Source organism: Podarcis gaigeae, assembly GCF_964106915.1.
Source record: "Podarcis gaigeae genome assembly, chromosome: 6".
In the NCBI taxonomy this organism is placed as follows: Eukaryota; Metazoa; Chordata; class Lepidosauria; order Squamata; family Lacertidae; genus Podarcis; species Podarcis gaigeae.
Genome location: NC_139682.1, coordinates 52012731 through 52036701, shown reverse-complemented (window position 1 = coordinate 52036701; position 23971 = coordinate 52012731). Strand labels below are relative to the sequence as shown.

Below are 23971 nucleotides of genomic sequence, written 5' to 3'. Positions count from 1 at the left end.
TTAATATTTTTCCTTAGAGAACTTTAGCAACATTTCTAGTCAGAGAAGCTTGAAGAAAATGCTTACGACTCATAAGATTGGTTTTTTTATTATTTAAAATCAACATTTTGCTTTATAGGTACTGATTCTGGCTTTGTCAAACATATGCAGCTAGTAGTACAAGGACTTGATCACTCCAGCTGTCTTAAAGATTCTGCTGGCAAGAGAGGATTTGTGACAAATCCCAGCATGCTGTAACTTTCCCAATTACATTAATAACTTATGCAAATGAACTGTGGCCTCCAGCTCACTGCAAACTGCCAATGTGTCCTTCACACTATGAGTTGTACTAATATGTTCTGTGTCCGCTAATCAATTCCAAAATTCTGCAAGCACTGCAAAAATATAAAATTTTAGAATCCAATGTAAGGAGCTAAAAGAATTCAACTAAACACAGTCAGCACAAGCAGCCCTGCTGTCCCCCGCCCCGTCCCAGCTCCCCACCCAAATAAGCTCTGGTGAGAGAAGAGATTGTTTCATCTGGCAAGCAGAAATGTTTGCACTGACAGAATAATCATAAGACCACAACACTGAATTCCTCTTTAAGTTATTATATCTTTCCATGTTGTTTTTTGTGTGTGTATTCCTACACCAAACATGAACAAATTGAATCGAACACATTGTCCATATAGCGGCTTACTTGAATGATAAAAAATGGTATTCCGAGATGTCACTGCATGCAATGAACTCAGTCAGCACTGACTTTTTTTTTTAAGTGTGTGTTCCATTTTATTTATTCCAAAACATATAAGAAACCTGTCATTTTGTTCCCTGCACATTTTGAATGAAATGTGTAATTCAAAACCATTTTGATAAAATATTTGAAGCAAGAACTGTCAAGACCAAGCAAAATACAGCGGTACCTCAGGTTACATACGCTTCAGGTTACATACGCTTCAGGTTACATACACTTCAGGTTACAGTCTCCGCTAACCCAGAAAAAGTGCTTCAGGTTAAGAACTTTGCTTAATATTTACTTTCATTATTATCATTTTCTGTGCAGGTATGGGTGTGTGGGTGTCTGCACATATGTGTGTTGTTGTATGCAATGTTTGGGAGGAAATACGACGGTAAATAACAAATAACAAACTAAATATTGATGTATGTAATTTTTATTTCTTAAGTATATTTAGTGGTAGAATGGCTGTATTGTTTTTTGTAACATAAAATCATTCAATTTTTTAAAAAAAAATAATAACTTTGCTTCAGGATGAGAACAGAAATCGTGCTCTGGCGGCACGGTGGCAGCGGGAGGCCCCATTAGCTAAAGTGGTGCTTCAGGTTAAGAACAGTTTCAGGTTAAGAACAGACCTCCGGAATGAATTAAGTACTTAACCCGAGGTACCACTGTAAAGCTATAATATAAATATTGATTTGTTTAAGAATATGCCAGACCTTATTCCACATTTATTCAGCATGAAGCTTAAAGTAAAGCAACTGATTATTTTTTGCTGAGGCGAGGGGGGGGGGAATACATTTGAAAGCTTCTTGGCAGAGTTTCATGGAGAGAAAAAAATCTGAAAGTTAAAAGTAGGCAGGTAATTACCAAATTGGCAGTGCTGTCAATTTTCAGCTAATATTGATCTTTAATCTTAAGAGCTAGCTGAAAATGCTCAGCATTATTCAATAATGGCAGAGATCCTAAGGCATAACTAAATACAGTGGACGCTGGGGTTGCAAACATGATCCATGCGGGAGGCACGTTTGCAACCCGCAGCACCGCGTCTGCACACACGCGGGTCGCAATTCGGCGCTTCTGCACATGCGCAAAGCGTGATTTGGTGCTTCTGCGCATGCGTGAGAGCCGAAACCCAGAAGTAACCCGTTCTGGTACTTCCGGGTTTGGCGCAGTGCGCAACCCGAAAGCCCACAACCTGAAGCGTCTGTAACCCGAGGTATGACTGTACCTATAAATATATATTAACAGTGCAATCCTATACATGTCAACTCAGACGAAAGCCCCTCTGATTTTGGTATAAGTATAGGGCAGCAGCCTTAAGTAGCATATAGGCTGCACTGGCAGCATTTGCTAAATCTTTAACAACTTTCAAGAGGTCTGAAAATACCAAGCAGAGTTCTCACAGCATTCTGTTCCATAAACTCAACTCGGAGACTGGAGGCTAAGCAAATGTTATAACTATGGTCTGTCAATTCACACATCACATCAAATAATGGTCTGCAAACCCGCTTCAAACAATGGCTTTTTATTCTGGATTGCTGGGCCTGCAGATTGTATACTAGGGTGTACTTAAACACTGCAAACTAGCACTACAATTTAAGAAAAAATTAATCAAAGAATTATTGCAATCCTATGTATGTTTACTCAGAAGTAAAACTAAACAGTTCAAAGATGCTTACTCCTGTCTAAGGACTGAAGACTACATCAGTGTACTGATTAAATTTGCACAACAATCAAAGATTTCAGCAGAAATGTATTTAGGCATGTTTTTCAGCGGGGGAAAGGACAGCTGCTTTTAAAGATTTTTATAGCATCAGAAAAAAATAAATACTACCAAAAATGGGAGAATATATTTAGCTTTCATTCTGCATTCAGCCATAATCAACTAAAGCTGCAATCTTATGCACACTTGCCTAGGAATATGGCCCCATTAAATAGAGTGGGACTTACTTCCAAGTAAAGACCCAGGATTCAACTGCACAGCTGCAGCTCTAGTGAAAAGGGTATTCATTTATAATTGCATCATTTGATATCTTAACAAAAAAATGCTCCACTGACAAGAAATTTTCATCTCACTATAGGAAAGGGAATACAGGGCAGGAACTGTGTTTAAAAACCACAACATATGCTTGGGGTGGGGTGGGGGTGATGTTGGCAATGGGCTCTCTTGGGCCTATCTGACAGAGTGCGACTAGCAAGAAACTAGCAGATTCCAGCTAGGCAGAGGAAGGTCAGGTGGTAACCGGTGCGGAAAATTTCTTGTCATACCCCCCCAACACACACACATTGGGGTTTTTTGGTTTTTTATTTGCCTGCAAAAATGGTTTTACGTTATTTCATATTTTCTTACAAAGGAATGTGGATGCTGGGCCTCTGATAACAAGTAGGCGACTATGGACAGCTACTTAAATCTACAGAATGGATTGTGTTTTGGCTTGTGTTATTTTATTTATACAATATTTATTGTTTGTGTATTTAATAAAATTTATTTCAAAAAACCTGCAAAGCTGTTTACCCAAACAAAAAACAAAAAAAACCACAGCAGTAAAATCAAGAAAAATTAACAATCCTACTTTAAAACATTCAAAAGCTAAAATATTAAGATTAAAATTACTTCAACTTCCCAAACATCTAGGTATGCTTGCCTCAAGAAGAATGCTTTTAGCAGGTGCCCGAAAACAGTCTAGGAAAGGCACGTGCTTTGTTGCAATAGGCGGGGAGTTCCAAAGTACAGGTGCTATCACAGTAAACAATGCAGTACAGATGTTATGTGGAACCTGTAGTAGTGCTTGAAACTAATGAAGGGGAGGTTTTATTTATTGTGATTTCACCATGCTCTGTATTATCTGAAAAGGAAAACATTTATTTAAAAAACAGGACTGCACAGCAGCAATCTAGTCTCATGATCAGTTGGAGTTATTCCCAAGCAGACGGTGCATAAAGATGGGCTATGCACCCCTTGCATTCAACTTGTACTTAAAACTCTGCACAAGCCTGCACCAGAGAATTGTAGAATTGGAAGGGACCCCTGAGGGTCATCAAGCCAAACCCCTGGGGCACTGCAGGAATCTCAACTAGACCATCCCTGACCAATGGCCATCCGTCTTCTGTTTTTCCCTGGAGGTGGGGGAAAAGATAATTTTTGACCCTGCTCCACTGAATTGAAATTTCAGCCTTCACGACATAGGAAAACGGGCAAGTAAACAGCTATTTTCGTGGAGGAGGGTCAATATATTAACTGATATGCATGCAATTTCATATATAGCTACATAATCCCTAACGTAGTAAGTTAAGACCTTTGGAGCAGGCATTTTCAAAAAAAAAAGTTTTTTATGAACTGCCCTAGTAGGGCAGTAATTGTCCCTTGATAATTTGTCACCCTGCTCCATGATGGCACCTGGGGCGGATCGCCCCCCACCCTTTCCTACGCCTCTGGGCCAAGGAAGTCAAACCCCAGCTCTGTAAGATCTGCCATGTATGACTGCATTACAGCCATTTCCTGGAAGGTTAAAGGTCACTGTTCTATTTCTCAGGAACCACGAAAGCCTGTTTTTGAAAGGAGTGGAACTATGAGCAGCCCACAAGCTGATCATTATAAAAAAACTGTAACATCAAAAATTTGATGCCCATGTTTCCCTCTTTCTTCCCCATCCCCTTTTCCTTTTGTGTCATTTCTGTTCAGATATAAGTCTGAGATAAAGGAACTGTATTGTTTTTAATAATCTGTAAGCTGCTCTGGGAATCCTTCCAAATGAAGTGCAGAGTATGAATGCTTTGAATGAATGTAAGTGCTCTCAGGCTAAGAAATCCAAACCTATTGCTTTTATCCTCACAACCATCCCTTGGAAGGTAGTGAACTCTCCTTCCTTGGAGGTTTTTGATTCTATGGATGCTTGAAGAAGGCTATTGTGACTTAATAATAAAATATCACTGTACAGTGGTACCTCGGGTTACAGACGCTTCAGGTTACAGACACTTCAGGTTACAGACTCCGCTAACCCAGAAATAGTGCTTCAGGTTAAGAAATTTGCTTCAGGATGAGAACAGAAATCGTGCTCCGGCGGCGCAGCAGCAGCAGGAGGCCCCATTAGCTAAAGTGGTGCTTCAGGTTAAGAACAGTTTCAGGTTAAGAACAGACCTCCAGAACGAATTAAGGACTTAACCCGAGGTACCACTGTACTTTTCAGAACTAAACACAGCAATGAGTTATACTAATCTAAATCTATTGAGGTCCACTAAAACTACTAATAAATTTTGAGTTCCAAAAGTTATTTTTATTTTTTGGTTGCAATCTTAAATACACCTACTAGGTGAGTAAGCCCCAGTGAACACTAATATGCATAGGAAAGCACTGTTGCACACCCAAAACGAAATTCCCCAACTGATATTTGTCCACATATTTGGTCAACAACGAGTTCAAGGGCAAGTGTCCTAAAATTTGAATTAGGCCTCAGAAACTAGCAAAGCAGAATCAGTTCATTTTATATTACTTACATAAGTTAGAACTCGTTTCAGAGAAAGAAGGAATTTAAGAGTCAAGAGGGACCTTAACCTTTCCGAAGTGCTTCCTGATGTTTCCATATTAATTCTTCAGAATAGCAAAAAGAATATTGAATTTCTCTAACACAGCAAACCAGAATGTCAGGAGTGGAATAGGCTCTTTTTAAAAAGCTGTTCAACAGGACATCAAGGGCGAAAGATTAAAGCTTCCAATATAAAAAAGAGCAAGCTGAAATCAGACTCACAAGATACTCATGCTTTGAGGGGACGGATTGCAACCCACTGACCTAACATTCTGAATCCTTCTTTATGAAATACTTTCAAGTTAGAATAATAAGAATCATGCTTGCCAAGCACTCTCCAGCAGTTTCTCACTTTACACTCACAATAGGGCTGCTGTCAGAAAGAAAGCAGAGTCTGCGTGCCAAAATCAATTCAACAAGCTCTTGGATAAAAAAACAAAAAACACAGCATTTGAGGATAATGAGAACTGCAATCATTCCAGCTGACAGCAGATGACTACCAATTATCATAAGGCAAGTTCCATGCATTTACATTTGGTTGAGTAGCCCCTAACCTGACATGCTTCAAAATATATGGCAAGCATTCAAGTTCTTTTAGAAATTTCGTGTTAGCTGTTGAGGACATCCAGAAACGAGAGAAGCTTATTTAAAGACTAAACAACTCTTTGCAAAAGAAGTTAACATTTCTACCACAAAACAAGGCAGTGATGAATACTGTGCTAAATGGAATGTGTGCCAACATAACATCTTTCACCAAATCTAACTGCTTAATAATCAACCGAATGTACATGCATTCTGCATGCGTATACAAGGTGGATGCCTCCTGCAAATTACTACTCCTTCCAGAGCTATTTACTAGTTAACACAGAATAATAAACTATCAGCTACTGCCACACTCTGGGTATAGCCTGCTACTGTGCATAATTATCTTCCCTATAATTATCATCATACAAATAACTGTGTGCAGAATCGCCTCTTAAAGTATATTCATTTTAAACATTTGTACTAAAAGGCATTGAAGAGTAATTTACTTTTTTGTACTCAAGATAATTACCCTTCCATTACCATTGCTCATCACAAAGAGCTGAGGATGTCCTTGTAAAACAGCAAATTTGGCTCAAATATTTCTACCAGAGATCCACTTGTGCTTTAAAACTGTAACATAGAGTTGAGAATACTGCCTCCCTATCCAGTTTCCCTCAAATTGTCTGTCACCCCATCTATCTATCTATCTGGGGTACAAGCTTTACAATCTGTCTGCTGAGACTGTTTTATTAGAACTAATAGCCAGCATTTTATTGTAAGTTAATTTTAATTATTTTGTCATATAGCAACAACTGCCCTGTGCTGAAGAATATGAAAATTTTAATACTGAACCATCTACTATCTCCTGTATATTTTGCAATTGTGTTTGTTCTCTATGCATAGAGACTCTACGCATAGAGTAACTCTAAAGATACTTAACCATCATTTTGCATGATAGTTTCAATCAAGGAGCAGGTTATTGTCTATTCTGGGATACAACTGGGCAACATTTTGAACCAGGATGGTTGTAGTTTTGCTTTTTAAAGAAGTAACTGTGCATCAAAGAACTATAGTCACAGTAAGTCGATTTAGGTGAGTCACGATGTGCTTTTCCCAACACATACCACCCTCTGAAAATGCTTAACATGGTGTGGAATACAGCTCACCTTAAGCGCCTCTAAGACAAGCATTCTCAATTCTTACAGCTTCTGTCTTCTGGCTTTAGCTTCTGATTTGTTAGGAGAGAAACAAGCCACAAGCACTGGTTCATAGGTAACACTTAGCCAGTGCTGTGGTTTGTTTCCTCCTAACTCAGAAATGGGAGAAGCAGGGTAGGTGTGATTTGAGCAGTATGTACCAAATGCTGTTTGATCTCAGTAAGTCAAGGTTTGTTTCTTACCACAGCTCACTATTATATACAAAGGGAACAAATGTTGCCTTTCATACCGGTTTCTTCCTCCCGGAACCAAGGAATTTGATTTCATTTTTGCTTTGAAATGTTATAAAAAAGAGTGAGGGAAACCGTAAAATCAAATTGTGTGGTTGCTATGTTCCTGGCTTGTGAAGTGGCCAGTTTTAGCTGATGCTAAGGGCATTGGTTAAGTGAAATGCGTGCAATTTCGCAATTTCAAATAGGTGAGAAATAAATGGGTCTTTATTATGTTAAGGGTTTCATGTGAAAAAAGCATGCAAGTGAAATATTAAAGAAGGAAAATGAACAAGCCAGAGGATTTTGTACAGACCGCAGTCACCCCACCGTGGCCAAGACAAACACTGTTCAGTGGTGGACTGCACACTAGGTCTGATACACCATTATTTCCTTCAGCTGCTTTGTTAGAGTAGAAAACAAAAAGCCTACAGGGTAGTTTACAAGGCAGGAAAAATAATTTGCAACGAAGGAAAAATATTCCTTATTAAAATGAAAAGGACTCCCAAAGCAAGTGATGGAATCCTTTCTATTCAACCAAGACTTAATTAGACTGTGATTCACACTTTCAGAATCTCAAGGATAGGACTGTCCTCAGTTGTCTGGAAGCTTCGGCTTTCACATTTTCCTTGTGAAAATTTATCATAGAGAGATCACACACCACCGATACCCTACAGGCTATGCCACCTCCCTATTATTTTCCAGGCATAAGTCAAGATGCTGGCTGTAACCTACAACATCCTCATACAGCACATACATGACCACCTTTTGTCCTTTGTACCATCCTCACAGTAAGGTCAACTCGGCAGCAGCAGCTAGTGCCACACTGCTTCTCCCACAACACCAATGACATTTTTGCTGACTGAGATGCTGTGTGTGCAGGGCTGCAGTGAGATTGTGGCTGTGTGGGCACACCAGCAGAGCCAGTCCAAGGCTCACACTGATAATAAGCAGAACAAAATAGAAAAACTGTAAGAACTTTGAGAATAAACTATTAAAGGCAGCTTCTAATACAGGCATCCCCAACCTGCGGCCCTCCTGATGTTTTGGCCTACAACTCCCATGATCCCTTGCTAACAGGACCAGTGGTCAGGGATTATGGGAATTGTAGTCCAAAACATCTGGAGGGCCGGAGGTTGGGGATGCCTGTTCTAATAAAACACATATTAGAAGACATAAGGAAATAATAAAACAGGCAGCCCACCCAAAATCAATTTAAGCATTCCAGTTTTCAACTGCTTATCAGCCCAAGTCATTAAGAAAGACGGAAGAAGAATTTTAAAATAAACTTAGCAAGTGAAAGTATGTTTCTCTCCTTCGCCACTGCATTTCCTCTTTCTTTCTGACAAGAAGAGCTGTTTGACAGTGGAGCAGACTCCCGCAAAAGGTGGTGGACTCTCCTTCCTTGGAGGATTTTAAGCAGAGGTTGCATGGCTCTCTCATGTATGATCTAGCTGAGATTCCTGCACTGCAGGGGGTTGGACTAGATGACCCTCAGAATCCCTTCCAACTCTACAATTCCATGATTCTATGACAAACATTGATGTTCTTCAGTCTTTGGACTTTAAATTGGCAAATCTCCCCCAGTAGATGGCACCATAGCATAATGCTCAGACAACTTGTGGTGAATTGCCATGTTCATACTTTAAAATGTATTTTAATAATGCCTATAGGTGCAAAATGTTTTTAAAAGAACAGAGAGTACGCAACCTTTTTCATAAGAATTATACTCAACCTGTTTTCAAAAGCATTAAATGTGCAGGAATTGTATCCTGTGCTATGCATACAAGAGTAGAACAGACTTCTACATGCACAATGGGGCTTCACTTTCTTCTCCTTCCCTGTAGCCCTCTATTACTACTCTGCTTTGGAGCAGATTTTTTTTTCTGTGGGGGGAATGGGGGGCTGCAGTGACAAGAAGAGGAAGGTTAAGTCCCATTATGCAAGTAGAAGCCTGCTCATACAACAATGCTGGATTACACCCAGTCTTATCTCTAAACAAGATCTTGCAAGTGTATTGTGACAGCTTAAAGAACAACTTTGTAAATCTTTAAACTGGAAGAAGACTTTTTCTCATATTTGCTGCTGCAGGCTAACATGCTACCCTCTGGAATAAGAACATGAGGATCCACCCTATGAATAGTGGAGATCAACAATTTAAATCCTATTTTTCATTTAATCCAAAACTGTCAAAGTAAATATTAAAAATATATATATACTTGTGTGTGTTTCTTTATTTTTGGATACTCAAGTTGTCATTTTATTTTCTATGAACCACTTAGAATACAACACATTTGTAGAAAATGCAGTATATACATGAATTAGTAAGACAATTATTTGCATTTATACACTCATTCAAAGACAAAAAAAAAATCTGGACCAATAAAAGCTTTTTAGCCAGGTCAATGATTCATAAGACCACTGCCATCCATGACTTGATCATGGATGGAGGAATTGACCTGGCATGTGTAACAGAGACTTGGTTGGATGAAGCAGATGGGCCTGTCCTTGCCGCTGCTTGTCCACCAGGTTTCTCTTACGCACAGCAACCCAGGTCATGTGGGCGGGGAGGGGGGGTTGCAGTGATTTTTAGGAAGTCATTAGTTTGCACCAGGCATCCTATTGGGAAGACCCAGTTTTCCGAGTGCATGTTCTGGAAGTTGGGCAATAGGGGCAGTACAGGATTCCTTTTGGTGTACCGACCTCCCCGCTGCACCAAGGATTCCCTGCCCGAGCTGCTTCAGGTCGTGGTGGATGTTCTCCTGGAGACACCTAGCTTGGTCGTCCTAGGGGATTTTAACATCCATGCCGACACGACCTTACAAGGGGCCGCTCGGGACTTCGTGGAAAGCATGGCCTCCATGGGGCTGTCCCTGAATAAGTCTGGCCCAACCCATAGCCGCGGACATGCCTTGGACCTGGTGTTTACCTCTATGGATGTTGGTGATCTGAAACTAAGTAAAAGCGAAACGAAAGAAGTGCCATGGTCAGATCACTTCCTGGTGTAACTGGACTTCTCTGCGACCCATCCCCTCTGCAGGGTGGTGGGACCAATTCGGATGGTCCGCTCCCGCCACTTAATGGATCCAAATGGTTTCCAGAGAGTGGTAGGGGATGCTTTATCCCATGTTGATGGCCTTTCTCCAACCGCCTCCAGACACTCACACAGGACCTTCACTGCCCTCACTGGTTCTGATTTAAAAGAGAGGTAGAGCTGGGTATCCAAATGGTCCGCTTCTTCCAGGCGTGCCTGGAGTTGTTCGGCAACCGCTCGCTCAATCACCTTGCCCAAGAATGGAAGATTTGAGACTGGGCAATAGTTGGCCATTGTGGCCGCATCTAAAGATGGTTTTTTAAGAAGCGGTTTAATAACCGCCTCTTTCAGCGGGTCTGGGAAGGCTCCCTCACGGAGGGAAGCATTCACCACCCCACGAAGCCCATCGCCCAGTCCTTCCCGGCTAGCTTTTATAAGCCAGGATGGGCAAGGATCCAGGAGACAGGTGGTTGGTTTCACTCGTCCAAGCAGCCTGTCCACATCCTCAGAGGTAACAGATTGGAATTGATCCCACTCAACTTGACTAGACAGAACTCTAGCACTCTCCCGCCCCGGCCCTGCTCCCACGGTGGAGTCTACTTCTTCCCGAATCTGAGCGGCTTTTATTTTACTGTTTGGCCAAGCTTGTGTTTTACTGGATAATTTTCTTTTAAAAATGATTCCTGTTTCATGTGCTGTACTTATATCTATTTTCATTATATTTTATATCAGAAATATTATTGTATTTTACAGTTTTAATTGTTGTAAGCTGCACTTAGAGGCTGTATATTAAAAAGAAAGAAAGAAGTGGGAAGAGGCATGCCAGGGAGGGCATTATTCACTGCAAAATGGCCAGATTATTGCTACCGCCTTGCACAAAAGTATAGGCCTATTAAATCCTAGACTGCCCAAGAGCCTAATCCAGATTTAATGTGAGGACAAGACCAATTCTCCCAAGATCCAACGGGTGTCTAAGGACATTAAACCAATGACTGTAAAATGTAATCTGGATCTGGTATGGAGGTTGTTCATCCCTACAAGCCCCATCCTACAAAAGCAGTTAATTTTATTGATTTGATTTGTATTCCATCTTACATCCAGGAGTTCAAGGTGGCATACATGGTTTCCCCCCCTCCCCATTTTGACTTCACAGCAATTCTGTGAAGTATGTTAGGCTAAGAGATAGCGATTGGCCCAAGGTCAACCAATGAGCTTCATGGCTGAGAGCGGACTGACCACTCTTGGGATTCTTGGGGTTCGTCCATGGGTAGCAGCACAAGATGTATATAAATCAAGTATAAATTTGATAATGAAAAGATGAGAGGAACAATCAAAATGGTGACAGGTCTAAAAGCAAGTCATCCTCTTCTTAAAAACAAAAAACAAAACTTTGCTAATGAAATTGTAAAGTGCATCAAAACTTACCAATCCAGCTGTAAGTGAAGGAGCAGACTGTCCCAATGACTGGTTCCTCATGCGGACCAAATTGGATGATTCTCCAGATGGCTGCCATGCTGCCTGGCCCACTCCGCTGTGCATACTAGTGGATAAAGGAAGCAACTGCTTTCCTTTAACGAAAAAAGCAAAGCAAAACCTTCTTCACTTGGTGGCTCATTAGTTCATTGTACAATAATTTTCACACAGAGCAATCAAAAATACTTTTTATACAACAGCCTTAGATAATACATTTTTAACAATCTTTACCCACAACCAAAACAAAGAAATTATTCCCCAGGTAAATATATAGTTTGAACTTCTCTGTACCATTAATTTGCTTAACTGAAGAAACCTCTAAGCAGTTTGATGAATTGCACAAAACTTTACCTGACAATGAGCTGGCCAAACTGCCTCTCCGAAGCTTGCAGTCATCTTGACTCAGTTGACGTTGGATCTTACTTTTGCCAGCTGAACCAGCTATATCAGGGTTACTAAGCTTCCTGCAGCGCAAAGAAATTGGTTCCGCTGCAAGATTCTGAAACAAAAGCCAAAAGAGAACAGGATAAATTTTGATGAGTAAATTACTTATGCACTAACTTCTTGATATATAACTTCAGACTTATCTTGGTTGTTTACTCAGAAGGAGAAGTCCTAAGTTCAGTGCAACTTATTTCCTAATAAAAATGCTCAGGGCTGCAGCCATAAAATGCTCAAGTTGTCATTGCAACACAAATTATGGCCAAATTTCCTTAATTTGAAAGATGTCATATTTATTGCTTAATTAGACACTTAAAAAAAAATCTACTGTTCCCTCATCACTCACAGACAAGCTATGATCTGCAGAGACTTTTCAAGAAATCTCTAGATTCACAAAATTTCATGTGTTGGATCCAGACATCACCTTCTATATACAGAAAAGGCTTATTCCATCCATGGCAGGTTTTTAACCTAGCAGAGGACTCCTGTTGGTGGAGAAGGCGCCCAAACTGTTCCAGTTGTGTGAGGTGGCCCTAAAGGCCAGTGGGACAGGAATCTGCAAAAATCAGCTCCTTGTGTTCTCCACCAGCAGGATCGTTGGCCAAGCAACACTCTGGTGAGAATGGTCTGCATCAAATTCCCTGTGTTTACTACAAGAAAGATTTCAATCTACTTTCTAATAGCAAAATATTCTACTTCCTCTTTTTAGAAAAACAAAAACAAAAAACTGTACTATAACCCATTGATGGAAACAAAGTTAGAATTCCAAGGTATTTTCATGCTAATTTCACACCAGCAACCTTATTAGAAGCAAGGTACAATCACAGTCACATTATACTATAAATATATTCTTGCCATAAATTCATTAAGATAGATTCATAAAAAGCAGTAAGCAAATCCAGTTAGTACCCTACCATTTTAGAGAAAATAGTAAACATCCATTCATATTATAAATGGACAACAAAGGTTAAAGAGAATTTAAAAACATATCATATAGCATATTTCAGCCAAAGGGATAGCACACACGGTTACAAATACTGCAACGGTACAGCATGAAGTAGTAGACTGATTTCATGACAAATAAGCAGCTAAGGCATGCATAGAACACCGCATAACAGAAAGCAGCCTAGATGATAACAGACACCAGTGCAGATACCTATAGGTGTAGTAGATAAGTATCATGGACTCTTTTAAATCCACTGTATATAGACATGTTCTCTGATACCACCACCAGTGGCTGCCACACGTTTCTCTAGGAAAATCAATTTGACATAACAAGCTTAACTCTTATCCCAAATAAGAACAGCTGACATGAGCTATGCCCCCCCCCACCGCCACCATACTAAAAACATTACAACTTCCATCAGTCAAATACCCCATGTGACAATGTCAACTGTCATGAGCACGAGGCATTTCAAATATATTCAGAAAGGAAAAGGAAGGTAAAAGTGGCACTAAAATGCCTACCTACTTTCCAAGTGATATCTAAATCTATTACAGTATGTATACACCAGGGACCTGTAGCAATTCACCCTCATTAAAAGTTGATAGAATTAAACTGATAGCAAAATTATGCTAAAAGAGAAGGGAAGACAAGAGAGAAGGCAGGCAGGCGGGCTTTCTTCAATGACATACCGGAACAAGTATTTGGTGGCCAACAATGAGAGCAGTGTGCCTTGTAACTCTTTTTGTGTAAAACCTAGACTCTAGGCTCTGGTGAAGTAGAACACAGAAGACACTAATGGATTTCTTAACATTACAGTGATTAATATCTGTTAATGCTACAGCCACTTGCCTCTGGAGGGTTTCCTTCCCATTTTGGTAAAATAATGGCAGTGATTCCATGTATCATGTAGCTGACTAGCAATGGAGGGTTCTATCCAATGCTACTCCTACTCAGATTAGACTCATTTAAATCAATGGACCTAAGTCAGTCATGTTCACCAATTTAAACTGGTCTACTTTGAGTAAGACTAGCATTGAATACAACCCAATAAATATATATTTCAGACTTAAACTGTGAAAGCTGCTTATTAAATGTAAACAGAGATACCTCTTTGGGAAGGCAGAAACACTCTGTGCATGCTGATGAAATTTATTTCTGAAGCTCACAATTCTGAATTATGTCTACCCCTGCTCAATTTAAACCACTTAGTATAAGTCATTCCTAGACTGAATAGAATATTGCCTGCACCCTTAGAAGAGCAAATAATTGTTTAGCTTCTACTATATCTCAGGAGGATTTAAAATCTATGAATATTTTATCAAAAGCTTTGAATTTTCATTTGTTCCTTTAAATATGTATATAATTAAGGTAAAGGTAAAGGTACCCCTGCCCATACGGGCCAGTCTTGCTAGACTCTACGGTTGTGCGCTCATCTCACTCTATAGGCCGGGAGCCAGCGCTGTCCGCAGACAAGCTGCATCTGGCGAGCCAGCGCAGCACACAGAACGCCATTTACCTTCCCGCTGGTAAGCAGTCCCTATTTATCTACTTGCACCCGGGGGTGCTTTCGAACTGCTAGGTTGGCAGGCGCTGGGACCAAACGACGGGAGCGCACCCCGCCACGGGGATTCGAACTGCTGACCTGACGATCGGCAAGTCCTAGGCGCTGAGGTTTTACCCACAGCGCCACCCGCGTCCCCTTGTATATAATTAATTAGAAATAAAAAATTCTGTTCAATAATATAAGTTAATAAAATTGGGGTTTTTTTATTAATTCACTCATATATTTAGTTCCATCCCATTTTCAGATATGGTCACACTTATTTAGGTAAACAAATAGGGCCATCACAAAGGGCACACAGACCATAAATACACCACTGCTTGTAAGTTCACAATCTGTCCATTAAAAAAAATTGTAAGGTACAGAGTCTCTTTTAAAGCACATGTTAGAATATAGATGCTTCCAAATCATCCTCCACAGCACATAATGAGAGTTGTAATTCTGTGCATTTTAATAACATATTCTGTCTGTATTATTTAGTTTTTTACCATGCTAAAACAAGAATACACTGAGGCAGATAATTTAAGAAAATTAAAGTTGTATCCAAGGTAGTGCTTTGTAGGGGTTGCATCAGTGCAAGGATTTCTTATTGCACAACATCGCATTCTCTCCTTCTCCCGCACCCCCCAGGCATTTTCCCACCCTTCCAGAACAAATCTGGGGAGAATGCAGGGTGCACACAGGGGGAGGAGAGGGTAGATTCATTGCAAAATCCTTGCACTAACAGTATGTGTGAACTGGATACCACCTGTTAAATCAAAGTCTGGTATAGTATTTTATCTACAGTAACTTACATGACACACACACACAGCCATCACATTGGGAAGTGGAGATGGGATGGCAGAAAGGAAAACTGCTGATGTGGGGCAAAAGTGCCCATTCAAAGGGAACCATCTTGCTCCAAGTGTCCATTTGGGGGGGGGGGATAGGCCTTTGTATCTCAAGGTGCAATTTCCCCCCTAAGCAAATTAACAGGAGAACATCTCCCTTGGTTGACTCTTTTCCAGAGAGCCCACTTCTCTGAGATAACTGTCTCTGAGATATCTCTGAGATAACTGCTTCTGGAATGCAAAATCTCCAAAGGAGTCCCAAGGGAACCATGAGGGTGGAATTTTGACTTCCCCATAAGTAGTGTTCCAGGTGCAGTGGGTTATACATGGTTCCTCAATCACTGTGCAAAGAAAGGTAAGGTGCATGCACACTTTCCACTTCTGTTTACCTTAATTTGCAAGGTAATTGAACCAGGAACCTCTTGATTTGTAGCAGAGTTTCACAGCCACTAAATTACACCGGCTCTGGTTAGTAAAAACAGGCCCCCGGAGTAGATCTTTTGAAAACATAACAGCAGGAGTATACAAGAAAGGGGGCTAGCGTTACAGCCATCCAATCTGTTTGGCTGGAGCAGGTAGTAATTGTAACCAGCGGAGGATTTGAGTGGGCAAACTATCCGACTATGCTGTGCGAGCAAAGCTGCAAAGTAGCTCTTTAAGGATAGAATAGTTACAAGAACTACACTTTAGGAAAGCACATCATTGTATCAAAATTTCATAATAACGTCAGCTCACACTGTGCATCTGTCCCACATCCTAGCAGGGACCTGGATGGTGCAACATTAGTCACCTCTTCAAGGAGGAGAGGAGGTAGTCGCAAAGGTGAGAACACAGAAGAGGAATCTGACAGGCAGGACTCAACCACTCCTAACTATTTTACTTGCAAGACTAAACTAAAATGGCATCCTGGACTTGCCATATGGAACAGCACCAGCTGATTCTACACCCTTACTAGTCAAATTCCCAAACAATCTTTAACTGCCCTAAAATTAGAACAAATCACCAATGGGAAGCACTTGGCTCCATACTGATAACCCTCAATCTAGCACTTAAAGGGCTGCCAGATCAGATTCTCATTTCCAACACAATACTCCACTGGAGTTGCATAACACCCATTCATTTCACAGTTGTGAAATCCAAGAGTGTGAACAATACCAGCACAGAAGTACCAATGGCATTTGCTGTCCCAACACTGAGAATCAATCTCAATAGACCTGAGGATCCACAGAGACTCTTACGAGAAATTTCAGAGGCTCAAAATTTTAGGTCCTATTGATATATGCTTTTTTTCTGGTCAAGTTATAACACACAACATTTTTAAAACCTTCCTAAGCAGAAATACTTACATTTGTGTGGTTGTGACAACAGTTTCTGGCAAAAAATAAAAACCCCTCAAGAACCAGATAAATAAAACTCTGCAAATACAACTGTAGCTCTACGTTTAATGCAACTCAAATTAACTTTAAAGTGCAAAACAGTACTGTATACACATTTAAGATGCTGAAAATGGCTTAAGAATGTTAGTATATTCTATTGCACACCAAAAAAAAACAACAACTTAAGCCTTCAATTTTCTAGCCCCAACTAATAGTTCATTTCAAATTCTTGAGTTCTAGACTTCTTGGTTGTGAAGAAACATGAAAACATGCCAAACCTATGATTCGCTTGAGAAGAGAGGGCATTTTCCGCTTAGCATGCAAAATGACAAAATACCCAGAACTATTAACTGTCATCACAGCCATTTCTATTTAGGACTAAACAGGATTTTTGTGAGCTTCATTTTTCAAAGCTAGAAATGACATTTTATGAGGGGGTTTTCCCCCCCAAAAAGGCAGCGTACTCTAAGAGGGAACAAGGGAAATTGGGAACCTCCCTAGCCTTGGCAAAGCACTTGCAAAAAGAAAAGGAAGATCTTGCTGGTCCCTGCTTATTACTGCTATTCCCCTTATTTAAAATGGCTGCTGCAGCTGCTATAAGGGAAATGACCCCCCACCCCAAGACATTCGGAACACAAGCCATGTCCTTTCTTGGCAAGAGAAGAGGTGGATCTCACTGCAGAATGAAGAAGCACTCCAAACACATCCGCAGCAAATGAAGTAACATTCCCTTCCCTCGTGCTGCCCCCAAATATCACTAAAACTCAGAGCCCCTTTGCAAGGCCCCCTCATTTGGACTCAACCCTACTTCTTAGGGAAAGGACTAGAGTGCCTTACATGCAGAACGTCCCAGGTAGGGCTGAGAGAGAAGCCTGTCTGAACCGCTAGAGCAGAGCTTTCCAAACTTTTCATGTTGGCAACACACTTTTTAGACAAGCATCATTTTGTGACACAGTAATTCAGTATTGCTAGCAAACAGGAGGTTAAACTAACCCCTTTCCAGCCCTGGGAGGAGCATTTGCACGATACACCTACATGCTGCAGCTTACACACTAATGTGTCGCTACACACAGTTTGGAAAGCTCCGCCCTAGAGAGCCACTGCTAGTCCATGCAGACAATACTAAGCCAGATGGGCCAGTGTTCTGACTCAGTATAAGGCAGCTTCTGCATCACTATGTCCTGTGGTTTCTGCATTCATATGCAGCAGTACAATTAATGTGTAGCTCATCAGCCAATCTAAAAGAACTTTGCAGTTACTCTATCCATATTAACCATTCCAAAGCCCATTTGTTCTCCTTCAATACTGATCTAATTAAGAAAAGAGTAAATACTTTTGCTCAGTTTTGTTTGGAATTACCATATTTTTCGCTCTATAAGACGCACCAGACGCACCTAGTTTTTGGACGAGGAAAACAAGAATAAAAATATTCTGAATCTCAGAAGCCAGAACAGCAAGACGGATCGCTGCACAGTGAAAGCAGCAATCCCTCTTGCTGTTCTGGCTTCTGGGATAGCTGCGCAGCCTGCGTTCGCTCCATAAGACGCACAAACATTTCCCCTTACTTTTTAGGAGGGAAAAAGTGGGTCTTATAGAGCAAAAAATACGGTAATTTGCAGGTTCATTGACCACACTACAACCGGAGCGGGGTGGGTGGGGGAGATGGTCCTATTCAACAGGGGCACATTTCCACATGCACCATTAGTGATAACTTGCCTAAAGCCAAATGCGACTGAAAAACTTTCAGCGGCTTGTTCTTCACAGATTATTGCTTTTGTGTGCAGCTGCAGTGTTAAGTGACTTTGCAAAACCTCAACTTAAAAGTAGTCTTATCACAGACACCAAATAAGAGGCTTCCTGCTTTCCACTTCTAATTCTTAAAGCTCTCAGGGTGGCTTCACACAAGGTAACACACAGTACCAATCAATGGATGACTATATGCTATCTCCAAGATCAGAGGCAGCATGTCTCTGGATACCAGATCCTGGGGAACAGCAGGAAGGACTCAAAGTCCTTATGTCCTGCTTGTGGGCTTCTCATAGACAACTGGTTGGCCACTGTGAGAAACAGGAAGCAGAACTAGAATAACCTTTGATCTGATCCAGCAGGGCTGTATAGAAAGCAAGTTACATGAATGCACTCATGCTTCCAAATGTTATTATCCCTTTGGCCAGATGCAACTCCTGCAAGCGAGATATGCAGGTTATCTTTTTTGATACGACAAGATTCCAAACTTTTTAGTATATTATTATTGATCTCAGAACAGGCCAGAAGGGTTTATATGTATTTTATATATAAGTAGCAGATTATCTATTATATTTATATTGTTGTTGTTATTTAAAATTGTATACCACCCTTATCCACAGATCTCAGGGCGGTACAGAACATAAATCTAGCTCTCATCTAACTCCCCTAGCTCTTGTGGTTTACTAATTAGGCATGCAGGCTATGTGAAAGAAGATCTACCGCACTTCATGAGAGCTAGTATTCACCAAAAAACAAACAAAAAAAACTAGTTTGAACTACATAGTTTCCTATTTTTTAAAAGTGAGTATCACCAGCCAAACCACTCTTATAAAATCCAGCTGGACCTATCAGGAAGTCTGATTCTTTGCCAATTAATCCAACTGTGTCAGTCATTATACCATGGCAGAGTTTTTTCAGAGGCCCTAGAAGCTGTAGAAAGGATAGGTTTTTCCCCTGCTGTTAACATTTTGGGCTTCGTTCTCTCCTTATTTTTTTCTATTTTGCCACCTCTCCTTTCCATTTTCATATCAATACCAGTTGCTTCCTCTCATACCATTACTCAAGTTGCACACTGCTTGCACAGCTACCCATCTACCAAAACAGATAATGAGCAAAAGATTTAATGAAATTACTAAAAACTTTCAGATGCTATTTATTTGGAAAATGGATAGGCTGCTAGACATTTGCAAATATCATACAATACTTCAATGCAAAATATCTCACACAACAATAAAAAATACAAGAAACAAAGCAGATAAAAGCAGTTTTTCAAAATAAATCTGATGGTGCCCATTAATTACAGGAATGACAGACCTGCTCTTCCACAACACTTCAATCATTTTCTTACTATAATGCCCAAAGGGGAGGTGCATATAAGCAAATATGTTGGGAATGTGGATCTGGAAGATGTGGTCCTAGAAACCTTTAGACATGAACATTCTGTATTTTTGTGCATCATCTTCCCTGCAGTCATTAAGAGGAAAGGAATAGTCGTTGTGCTATGGAAATGAAAGAACCCTATGAAATAGCTAATTAATTGAGTTCAAAAATTGGCAAGTATACAGCCTGTGACATTTCCAAAAAGGAGATCTTCTTTCTTTTATTTTTATCTAAGCAATTTATATACTGCTTAACTACAATTGTCTCTAAGCCACTCTTTAACACATTCAGCAGTAGTCACCTATACAGTAACAGGGTAGGCAGCTCAGTGATAAGGCATGATAGTACTCGCCTTCAGACATTGTTAATTAGGGAGAAGTTAACATTTATTTATTTAAATATTTACAGGATGCACTTTCATATAAAATCACCAGGTGGTAGACAACCTAAAAAGACAATCATGTGAAAATTATGTAAAAGATGCATTGGTGATGTCCTATCTCCACCTCCCTCATCACCATTCAACACTCTTCATCACCTTGGAGGGAAACCTTGGGAAGCAGGCTATCTTTTGTACAGTGGTACCTCAGGTTAATAACTTAATTCATTCGGAGGTCTGTTCATAACCTGAAACTTTAGCTAATGGGGCCTCCTGCTGCCGCTGTGCAACCAGAGCATGATTTCTGTTCTCATCCTGAAGCAAAGTTCTTAACCTGAGGTCATATTTCTGGGTTAGCAGAGTCTGTAACCTCAAGTGTATATAACCTGAGGTACCACTGTACTCTTAAAAGCCCCTGAGCATTTTGAAAATCCAACTTTCCAGTGCTTTACTGCACACACACAGGGAGCTTCCACAAGTAAAGCTTCTCTGCTCACACATAAAGCTTCTCGGCTTTATGAAGTTGCCCTCCACATATTGGATGATATACCTATATATATATTGATGGGGGGGAAGTAAGGTAAAGGGACCCCTGAACGTTAGGTCCAGTCGCTATCATGCTAATCCCTATTGCCCCCTTTGTATGCCGCCTCTCATCAGATGTTACTAATTAGGAATAATCTATGAACCATAGCTGGATTCACACACTAGCCTAACTGCCAGCCTGCCACAAGGTATTTGGTGGTGTTTGGCATTGGACCATACCTAAGCAATGATAGACAGGCAGGGCCAATGCTGTAAAAATGCAGCATATAAGCTGCATATGCTGCACATATAAGCACATAGCTAAAAGATCTAATTGAAACTCCTACCCCATAACAGGACCATTTATATGCAGTCTGCACCCTCCTTCCCACCAGTCCACTAACAGCAACAGGTGATTGGATCACACTTGGCAAAGTAATGAATTATATAAACTTCCTCAGGATAGCTCCAGATCTCTTAACTACTAGAGGCAACAAAGGATTGCTCATCCCATGTTCACATATTTTCACATATTCTTATTACAACAAATGATGCAGAGTAGCAAATTGAAGAACACCAGGATGGAATTGAACATGGCTGGCTGCCCCTTGACTAAAATGGTACCTACATGCAATCAGGAAAATAGGCACAAATACAGACTTATGGAAAGTAGGCCATCCAAAGGAATAACCAAAGGCTACTAAAGACAGAATCCCTTTACCATATGCGTAATATTAGTCTGGCAAAGCAACAAAGACCATAAAGATTTAAGAGATCTTTTCACTTTTTACTGGAGCATCAGGAATGATTGCTCGACACCAGTAGCATAGACGATCTTCACTGACTCTCCCGCTGCCCAAAGTACAGTTTAGGAAATACCCCTTCCCCCCAACCTTCTGTGCCTAGAATAGCATACCCTCCCACAACACAGAACCGCTCATCGTCCACAACGTGACCCTTCTCTCCCCAATTCTCTTGCAGCGACTAAGTGCCAGGGCTATGAGCATCCCCTGCCCCCCCCAAACCCAGCTGTCTGAACATGCCTCCGAAAGCAAAACCGCAAAAGATGCCTCTGGACTCCCCTTTTCGCGGACCTCCAGTTTAAACAGACCAGGAGACAGAAGAACACACTGCAACCGCAGTACCTTCTCGGGCGGTTCTCTGCAGGCTGCGGCAGCCCGACCCGCTTCTTCCGCCTCCTTCCTAGGACCCGCCGCGTCTACGGGGCCCCGGACGGGCTGCTCCATCCTCCTGGGGACCTGAAGAGCCGAGAGCCCCGCTTTGTCCCCCCGGGAGCGGCCCTTCCTCATGATGGGCGGCGGCGGCGGCACTTGCTCAGCGCGGGGGCTCGCAGCCTAAGCAGCCGGCCATGGCTGCGGAGGAGGGCGGCGGGGTTGGCGCTGGGAAGCACCTCAGGCAGCGCAACCTGCCTCCCGCGCGGACATCCCCACTCTCCTGCCAGAGGCGAGCACGCCGGGCACTGCGGCAATCCCGCCCCCTCAGCCACGTATCGCGAGAGGTGGGGCCACCGGCGCGCCAGGGCGTTCTAAGGGGCCGGCGGCGCGTCCGAAACGAAGAAGCGAAGTTCGGCGCGAGGTGGGAGGAGCCACACGGCAGGGGGCGGGGAGACGGAAAGGCGAGGGAAGACGCGTCGCGGAACAGCTTGGAAGGCGAGGGGCGGGGGCGGCGCGCAATGCATGATGGGGTAGATGGAGCAGTGCTGTATAAGTGCAAGGCGGCGCAGAAGCCTTTACTGTGTGCGGCTCCGTAATGGTGCAGAATGATTCCCGTGTCTTCATCCATCACCCTTGCCCAGCTCCACTTGCCTTCCCCAGCAGGGCAACCCTGCTAAAGAGGGCTGCCCCCATGTGCCTGGCTAAATGGTGGTAGCTAATTGGTCTTAAATCCAATTCTAATATGGATTACTTCACTGGTTATAAATTATGGAAATAATGATGGACAGCCTGTTAACATTTCCCAACTGATATTTGTGACTTCAGCAGCTATACACAGAGTGCTATCAGAGTTTATGCTGCTTTATTAAGATGACATGTTGCCTGTTTCTAATACAACAGCTGGCTTTTGGCCATTGAGCACTGGTGCCAATCTTGTCACAAAGGTACATCCAAAAAGACTCCGTTCCCTAGACTCTTTAAGTACATTTTTAAATGTTATATGAAAAGGCAAAGCACTCTAGATTCAGAACAGATTGCAGCAACTTTACTTTGTTCCATATCACTGCCCACTCTGGCCACTCATAAACAATGCAATTTGTAACTTTAAATACGAAATAAGCCCAATTGAACCTTCAGTGTGGCTTACTAGTACCAAGTAGACATACTCATAGAATTGTGGAGTTGGACCATCTAGTCCAAACCCCCTGCAATGCAGAAATCTCAACTAAAGCATCAATGGCATGATATGGCCATACATAACTGGAGTAAAATAAAAACTGAGTTTCTAGGAGGGAAGTGAAACTCCCTTCTTTTCCCTGTACTGTAATGTAGCTATATTTAAATGAAAATCTAATAAAAATTGCAGTGATTTTCACAGTTTGTAGCATCAAGGTACAAATTGCTGCCGGAAGGTAGATACTACCAAAGTTTCTTTCATTGTTGTTCTCAGACCTCCTGTTAGAGCAATATAATTGTCAGGAACTCAAGCTTAAGCACTATAACCAAGCATTGGCTCCTTTAGAAGCTTCAGGATCGGACTCAGTGCCTGTTCATGCTCTTCCAGATTTGCCATCCTTTTGAATCAGGCTGTTCTCTCCAAGCATGGGGCAAAACAGAGAGCAGATATGAAATCTTATATCGTGTGCTTGCATTATTGCCTTCTGTTTAAATTATTTGGACACCATGTTTTGCTCTTGTGTAGCTCAAAGTGTCTTGGATTTGGGGGGGTTTTCTGGAATGACACACACACACACACACACACACACACACACATATATATATATATAAAATATGTCAAGCAAAGCTGAGCAAAACAATCCATCAGATATTAGGAAGCAGTGCTTCCCTGTCAAATATTAGCAGCTTGACCTGGTTTTTAAAGTCATCTTAACTTGTAGTTGGTCAGGGCACAG

The 23971-nt window shown here is 41.4% G+C and overlaps 1 protein-coding gene across 6 annotated transcripts in view; it reads right to left on the bottom strand.

Moving 5' to 3' along the window:
• Positions 1–22486, bottom strand: part of MAST2 (microtubule associated serine/threonine kinase 2) — a 145707-nt gene extending 123221 nt beyond the window's left edge. For 4 of the 6 annotated variants that reach the window (XR_014565191.1, XR_014565192.1, XM_083742294.1 and 1 more), the window contains exons 1-3: positions 22029–22384; positions 12051–12198; positions 11652–11794 (exon numbers count right to left, since the gene is read on the bottom strand). Coding sequence is in view for 4 of the 6 variants with exons in the window: in XM_083742294.1 (XP_083598420.1) it covers positions 11652–11794; positions 12051–12198; positions 22029–22193 (456 nt within the window). In the remaining 2 variants the exon portion in view is untranslated. Of the gene's footprint in view, positions 1–11651; positions 11795–12050; positions 12199–22028 lie in introns of all 6 variants that reach the window. The other 2 variants (XM_083742302.1, XM_083742300.1) reach the window with 2 other exon arrangements.
• Between the last annotated feature and the right edge of the window lie 1485 nt (positions 22487–23971).